Here is a 7,804-nt window from a genome sequence, read left to right as displayed (position 1 = left end):
GAAGACGACACAGGCAAGTGGTTTTAATGTTTCGAACTAATTGTTTATTGTTTATTAATGTTTCATTACGGTTAATGGCTTGTTAACATTAACATAACTTTGTATGCTTACGATTGAATGCAGTTCTGCTAAAATTAGAATCTTTTGTATCGGTTGTATTTGGGACAGTGTACACAACACCTTGTAGACAAATTAGAAGAACTTGGCTGTGGGAAAGAAACTTTAACTATATTCCACGAATTTTATGATTACACTTGTTTGTTGGCTTCTATGACTGCTTAACGTAGGTTTTAACGTAACGAATGTAAATAGTAAATATGAAGCAACAATAATGATACACCATAATTGCGTGGTGTGTTTGTGTGCGTTAACGCTGGCGAACGACATATAGACAGTATAATTTATATCATTTTGTTAGAGACAGATTGCTGCGTGGAGTCTTAGATATTCTACTTATTCGCTAGTAACTGAAATCGCGAAACGAACTTTGTTAGTTACTAATCGTTTGGTTATCAGTAAATCGCTTTTTTGTATTGTTTAGCCAATGCACAAGACCAACCACTCCTTAACCACTTTTCATCGAGCCCTATTGTTGCTGATTGTTGGAGGGTGGAAAACCTGTACGACATTTAACGGTGTAGCGTGAGCGTATGCTTTTACACATTATTTCAACGATAAGTTTAAAACTGCACCAAAAGACACCAAGATATGTTTGTTTTTTTTTTTCAAAATTGTTGCGACGGGGCCTTGATGGGCCCACATCAATTCGCGATGTGTCGCGACAAACGTTACGTTTCGTAAGAGTGCGTTTATTAATTGTTTATTATTTTCCGGAATGAACGGGACGACGACGACAACGATGTTGAAGAAGGAGAAGAAACTCGAGTTTTTGGTTAAAAATATTCCAAACACACATACACACACACACACGTGGAACACGTGCTTCCGGAGCCGGAACATGGTGCATTGCTGGTAGCGCGTGTGCTATGTACAAAGAAGATGTGTTGGTGCGAATTGATCAATGTAATGTTACGCTGTCGGTACGCTTACTGTGTCCGTATATGTTGTTTGCCGCCAAATGGTCGAATGTGTGCAATTGTTTTGAGAGAGAAAATATGCATTTCCTTTCCTATAATCGAACGTTTTGAGTCTTGTGCACATAGAGAAAAGGAAGGTTGGCATAGACCGATTCCGCTGTGTGTTCTTTAAATTGCCGTTTGCATTGCCACTCACTAAACTGGCACTTCCCTTTCGCTTGCTCCCTCATCCGCAACACCGTCAAGCTTATATAGAGCTACATACACACTACATAGTTGTGTTTATTCCATTCTGTTCTGTTCGCTTGGTTTGACTTTAAGGTTTTTGCTTATGTTCATGAACGTTCATAAAGTTACTTAATCACACGATTATATCATTAAAATGAAAATGGAAGACATTCTTTAACGCTGTTCCGCGCTTAGCCGTGTTTGCTTTTTTCCTTATGCGACTCTCCTTACGACTGTATATATGTATGTATATATATATATTCCTATCATCCAACTTTCTTTCTCTTGTATCTGTAACGCTCTTCACCTGTTTGTTTCAATGCACCTGCTCTCTCTTTCTCCTCGCCTCATTGTTTCGTTTGGTATCCTTTACGATTTGTATGCTCACATACCTACATGTGTATATGTATATATTGTTTATATTTAGTTATAACATTCCCGTGCGCCTTTTAGTTTCTGTGCCCTAAAACACGGTAAATACATCGCTTGCATTGTATAGTTCTTTTGTTGTTGTTGAGAATTGTTTAAATGTTTGCTGTTTGCTGTTTGCTACAGCACGTGTTATAGGATTTTCATATTTTTTGTTTGCTCTTTGTAATGGAATTATTTTGCATTTCTATCGAAGTACTTACGTGGAGTCGCTCTGCAAGATGTAGAGTTGGGAAAGGTAAATAATAAAGCGTGATGTTGCTCGCAACAAATTAAACTTTCACTTTCACTGTTTCGCTTGCATATGCAAACTTCTACGATAATTCTGTCGCTGTTCAACAGTTTTGGCCGCGATAGGACAATCTCACCCCACCTCTCTCTTTCTGCCTTTTATGTACGGCAGAAGCATCTTAAGCCATAGTTCCGTACTGGAACTTCTTGACTTTGAAGTATCTGCAAAGAATCGCCGAAACAAATCAAACATTAGCAAACTCTAAACGCAAAAGCTCACCAAAAAGCTTCTCTCACCTCCACAATCCGTATCCGACAACGGTGCAGACCGTGGCCACGGCCAGCGTCGAGCCGACGGCAATCGGGGCCGTCTCGTCGCGGTACGTACCGGTTGCGCTGCACTGGAACGTGGGACCCCAGGCATTGCCCGCCTTGTACATGAAGCTTTGCATCCGCAGCTCGCGCAGATACAGCTTGGCCAGATGGCCCGACTTGTCGTTCTCGTCCTGGGCGAACATCGTGATGATGACCTCGTTGTCGCACGTGTACGACTTGCCGACCGGCGTCGGGAACAGCAGCGTGCCGGGCGGTGTCGACAGCTTCACGTCCAGCCCGGGACGGTCGATGTGCTCGAACAGCTTGTTGGAGGACGAGTACGCCAGGTCGACGCTGTTCACGTACCAGCGCTCGCCGCCCGGCGTCTTCGAGAAGTAGATATTGATGGTGAAACCCTTCCAGGACATGGTGATGCGCGACTCGTCCTCCCAGCACTCGCCGGAAATGTCCATCTGGTCCGGCAGGAAGGAGTCCGCTTCCTGTGTCAGTTGAAGGGTAAGTAGAGTAAGTTAGCATTTTATTGTGTAAACTTTAACATTCAGATGTTTTTTTAGGTTTTATTTAATTCCTCAAAACGGAAAAATAAATGGAGGATATTCTCACTTCAACAGGTGGAAACACTCAACACTAATGCCCTGCACGCTTGATAGCTACACACAGTCACGGATCGTTAAAGGCTCACTGTTGCAGGACGGAGGAAAAAAAACAAACGGTCTCCCTTCTCGAAAAGCTCACCCACTAAGGGGTGGGTTGGGTGGTCGGCTTCGGCGTACTTACCTTATCCTCATTGTACTTATCGCGGTACTGAATGCTTAGCAGGGCATCGGTTTGAATCAGTATGCACGTTGCTCCACTCGATCCGTCCAGGCGGTACAGCGACAGGGAGGATGGCACCGCTGTAGCCTACGGCGTGTCACGGAGAGCCAAACAAAAAAATGGACAGAAATTATGGTTAGAAATGTCAAACGGTGTTGGTGCCGTCACATGATGGAAAATGTGTGGCCCGTCGTCGCGAGCGAAAAACTTTTCCGTGCGAGAAAAGCGAAAAAGGAGACACACACAGGCAGATACACACACACGTGTACGTGGAGGGGGATTCATTCCACCTCCTGCCGCGTGGGCAGACAATGACAACGTCTTGCTACGAGGGGGGGGGGAGGAGAGGTAGTGCAAGAAAATCGATATTCATGCTACAAGTTCGCTTCGCTTGCACTGGAAAAGTTCATTCATAAAACATCCAGCTCTCCACACGGGTGGAAAATAGTGCGTCAATTTCGTCACACTAACGGCGGGGACCACCGCATACGTACCGAGCTGGACGTGGGCTTCATCGTGTACTTTGTAATGCGTGGCTTCTTGGTCGAGAGTCCTTCCAGCTGCAGAGTGTTGCAGAGATGCAGCAGTGTGGCTAGAATATGAACGAAAATGCTCCATTATGATCCGTTTTTTTGCACTCTTTTCATCGCAATATAATCCTTTGCTAAACTGGGCCACTAGGAGCCGTGCTTACCGAAAACTAACGCCCTAAGGTAGAGCAACTCCTTGCGCGAAAACATCATTCTCCTGACTTGTGCGTTGTGCACCAACCTCCAGTCACTGGTACTCAAATTCTTTAGCACTTTTCACTTTTCACGCACGAACGCACGGCAACACTGAACTCTCTCCTCTTGGGTGGCAAAACTACTCGCAAACTACAGCTTTTCCATCGGTCCGCAGGCGACAGGTGTTCTCCGTTTGCATAACGCTGTCAAGCAGTCTCACTCGCCCGAGAATGACGGAGCAGCCCAGTACGTAGACCCTCCCTCCACACCGTAGGAAATGTGTCACGGTCGTCGTGTGTTCGCACCCCGTCGTCCTGTGCAGAAAAGATGGGAATGATGGACTCGCTGTGGGCAAAACAAACGTGCAGATAAAGGAACACATGCGCAGTGGAGCAGGTTCGAACCGAGAGAGGGCTGTTACCAGGAGGTGGAAATGGTGGAGCGGTGGTAGGGGCGGTAATTGTGGGGCGAAAAGGATCTGCCAGAAAAAGGAGATTTGTGTCTGCTCGCCGCCACGGAAAACCGCTTGACGCAAGGGACGTTTCAAAAACGGACGGTTTGAAGGTTTGAAATATTTCACGTGAAAAGTTTCACACATCGCTTTTCCGCGTGGGTTTTGAAGGGTTTTTTTTAATTGAATGGTTTTGTAAACATTTTTAAACAATTTTACTCATTTGTTTTTAACAATTGAAGTAAAGAATCCGTATTTTTGCTGAATATCAAATGCTTTGCTTCTTCTGATTGTGATTTCTAATAGAAAAAAGCTTTCGTAATGTGTTGACCTGGATGGTCTCTCTCAGCCTGTTAATTATAATTCCTAATTATACACATTAATTTAATGGACCTGCTAAAAGCTTTCAGAATCGTTTAAGTGCCTTTTGGACATTTACTTAAACAGTAATTTCTGTATAAAAGTACGACTAGATTCAAATATTTTTACCACTTAGTAAGCTTGAACCATTGTCGCCAGATGTCTCGAATCGTGTGGATCAGTGCTCTACTGCTTATCACACCACTACTAGCAGCTCCGCAGTACAGGAAGCCCTTTCTACAACGACTCATTGAAGATGGGTTTGCATCATCGGAAACGAACGTCGTGTACTTCATTTACTCTAAAACCGTCAACGCTGGACTCTTTGGGGGAAGTTATCCAAGGGTTCTTATCACCGGCTTGGAGGGCGAATCGAAGCGGATCAAAGGCCAGAATCAGCAGTTTAACATTGCCGCCCAATCGTTGGTCGTTATCGATGCACGTAACGAACCGATGGTGAGCTCTTTGACCATAAATTACAATGCATTTGTGTGCTCACGCCTATTGATGTGCTTATCGTTTTAGCATAACAACAGGTGCTTGATCTACTTGATAAAGGAGTTACAGCGTGTCCGCAATCCTGGGAGCAACAAATTTGTGCTGTTGGTTGATAAAACCTTCCCGGAGCGTATTAGCTTGCAGTACCTACGGGACGCACTGCTCAACCTCGGTATTGGCTATGCGGTGGTTTTACCCTACGATCAAGTTAACTCCCCGCATGAGCCTAGACGCTTAATTCGCATCAGTTTCACACAGCAGCTCACTGCGAGAACGACGAAATTCCCAAACTTGCGACGTCTGTTCCGCTTGAACGGCCAATCGCTCGATGGGATGCGCGTGTCCGGCGCATTGTTTCAATTCTTCCCCTTCAGCTACATCACGCCGAGCCGACAATGGGCCGGTACGGATTACTATCTGTGGAGCTTAATCTCGACACAGCTGCGATTGCGCCTGGAGTTTAGGCACGTCAATCGAGCAGGTCCGACCTACTCCAGTGGTGCGTATTCGCTTGCGATGCTCAACAAATCGGTAGACTTTGTCGTGACCCGGGACATGGTTGTGCTCGACCACGCTCCCAAGCTGCATCTTACCTCGCGCGACTACTTCAATCTGGTCGTACCGAAGCCGGTGAAGCTGAACCTTATCGATGCGATGGTGCAACCGTTTAACGGAACAGTTTGGCTCATGATCGGGGTATTGTTGGGCGTTCGCGTATTTGCTGGCTATTTGCAGGACTGTTTCGGTCTGCTTGATAGAAGCGGCAAAGTGCGTAAATGGTGGCGTTCCATTGAAGCCCCTCACTGTCCCTGCCCACAATGGGTACAGCTTGCCGCGGATGTGCTAACGTTCCTGCTAATCGAGGCGTACCTGGCGCAGGTCACATCTCTTCTCCTAACGCTGCGCTTCATCGAGGGACCGCGAGATTTGAACGAATTTATAGCCTCCAACATACGGATAGTGGAACCGTACGAAAGTACCCTGTCGCTGGTGCAGGTTGAGACGGGACAGCGGGCACTGCTGAAGACGCGATTCGTGAAGCGTACGGCGGAAGAGCTGGCACGGCCCAACCAGGACGATGCGTTCGTGGAGCTGCGGAGTCGCGTCGCTTTTCAATCGTACGGTACGGAACCGTTCGATCCGGTTACGGGCCGGCGGAACTTTTACCTGCTGGATGAGCCGCTGGCCGATGTGAGGTTTCAGTATAGCTTCGCGAAAGAAACGGCTTTTATGGGGGTGGCCCAGGACTATATGCTACGGTGCGAGGAGAATGGGCTGCGGATGCGGATGGACGAGTCGTTCGAGCGTTGGGCGAAGATTCAGCACCTGCGGAAAGAGTATGGCATTAATGGGACCGTGCTGGAGTTTTCCGATCTTAACTCGCTCTGGATCTGTATGGGCATTGGATGGTTGAGCAGTGGGTTGCTGCTTTTGGCTGAACGTTTTGTGCACTCGCGGGTGGTTCGGCGATCATCTTGAGTGGAGTAAATTAAGTTTATTTAATTATGGTTTTGTTGGGATAGAACACACTTACTGGAACACATTTGCTATCGGTTTGCAATAACAATACACAGTGCGCTTGATGCTTCGTAGGTATTCTAGCAATTTTTAAACAAAGATGACAACATCCGGCGGCCATATCTGCAGCTCACCTGGACGAACGCAACGAGAGGGTCGAAGCGAACAGCAGACTCCAGACCGAATGACAAAATCGTTCACATTGCCCCGAGGGTTTGGTGTCATTTGATTCGCTTCCCCGCAACACCTTTCCGGTATTCTCTTCCCCTCTATTCTCTCTAGCGTCCATTCTCTGCCGACAGACGCACACACACATACACAGGATTGCAGAAGAGGATTTTGCCGTAATTTAACACCTCATTTCACACGACGACGCGCTCACAACGACAACATGTCTACGAACGGTGTTTGTCCGCACGGTAAGCTACAGTAAAGAACAAGCTGCAGTTGTCTCTCTAACGTTTAGATAACAGTGTGAAACATAAAAAGAGCGACGATAGGAGAGCATTCACGCGCGCCTCACTTGAACTGTGACAAACAAACGTATCGAGAGTCCTTAAAATTCTCGAGAGACTTAATTTGTGCAGACCGAATGCGTCCCGTGGGGTGTCTGGGGAATCCGATTTTAATTAAACAAATCTACGATTTGTGCACCTCCGTCTCGTCGATTGGTTCCGGAATTCCTTTTCCCCCTTTGCTTTTTTGCTGTTGGTGCTGCTTCAACACTCGAATTACAGGAACAGGTCGTCCGTCATCGAGGCCGACGCGCGGTTGCTTTCTACTGGCGACGACGTTGAAGGTGTGAGACGACGACACTGGGCGTCTGTTCTCACTCAACAGCGCATCGCTGGAACGTCATGAATGGCGCCACCGCACCTGGGAGAAACATCAAAGCAGTCCGGGGAAATGTTGGATTGTTGGGAACGTTGCTAAGGGAGCAACGCATCTGTTCTACAAAATTGGGAGGCATTTGCGTGGAAGGTGTTAGTAGAAAGCAAGAGCATGGTAAAAGTGCTGCGTTTGTAGAAGAAAGGGTCGTGTATTAAGTGTGCTGGCTGCAAAGAAATCTGGCTGGAAGTTCAAGTTAGCCAAGGACTTTGAAAAATATCGTAGACATCACAATGAACCTCAAACTTAGATGAGTTACTCTCAAGCCAAACAGCTTCCTAAAGCCG

General features: G+C 46.6%; 2 protein-coding genes across 2 annotated transcripts; one reads left to right on the top strand and one right to left on the bottom strand.

The window, feature by feature from the left end:
• Positions 1-18: 18 nt before the first annotated feature.
• LOC120955006 (uncharacterized) lies at positions 19-4,126 on the bottom strand. The gene is made up of 5 exons (XM_040375448.2): positions 3,772-4,126; positions 3,572-3,669; positions 3,039-3,164; positions 2,223-2,740; positions 19-2,147 (listed from the first exon to the last, which is right to left on the bottom strand). The coding sequence occupies exons 1-5, from the start codon at positions 3,818-3,820 to the stop codon at positions 2,105-2,107; spliced, it is 834 nt and encodes a 277-aa protein (XP_040231382.1). The 5' UTR covers positions 3,821-4,126; the 3' UTR covers positions 19-2,104.
• A 131-nt stretch (positions 4,127-4,257) lies between these two features.
• Positions 4,258-7,455, top strand: LOC125907569 (uncharacterized). The gene has a single exon (XM_049610676.1). It carries the CDS (start codon positions 5,445-5,447, stop codon positions 6,588-6,590), a length of 1,146 nt encoding a protein of 381 aa, XP_049466633.1. The 5' UTR covers positions 4,258-5,444; the 3' UTR covers positions 6,591-7,455.
• Positions 7,456-7,804: the final 349 nt, after the last annotated feature.

This window comes from Anopheles coluzzii, chromosome 3 (assembly GCF_943734685.1).
Source record: "Anopheles coluzzii chromosome 3, AcolN3, whole genome shotgun sequence".
Lineage (NCBI taxonomy): Eukaryota > Metazoa > Arthropoda > Insecta > Diptera > Culicidae > Anopheles > Anopheles coluzzii.
This window is presented reverse-complemented; position numbering and strand designations above follow the sequence as displayed.

What these genes read in the sequence shown, in the direction of transcription:
- LOC120955006 (XM_040375448.2), bottom strand. Translation starts at nt 3,820, where the DNA reads ATGATGTTTTCGCGCAAGGAGTTGCTCTACCTTAGGGCGTTAGTTTTC. An exon ending in TGAAGCCCACGTCCAGCTCG is followed by an intron (nt 3,165 to 3,571) that starts GTACGTATGCGG and finishes GACACGCCGTAG; the next exon opens with GCTACAGCGGTGCCATCCTC. An exon ending in GTCGGATACGGATTGTGGAG is followed by an intron (nt 2,148 to 2,222) that starts GTGAGAGAAGCT and finishes GATTCTTTGCAG; the next exon opens with ATACTTCAAAGTCAAGAAGT.
- LOC125907569 (XM_049610676.1), top strand. Translation starts at nt 5,445, where the DNA reads ATGCGCGTGTCCGGCGCATTGTTTCAATTCTTCCCCTTCAGCTACATC.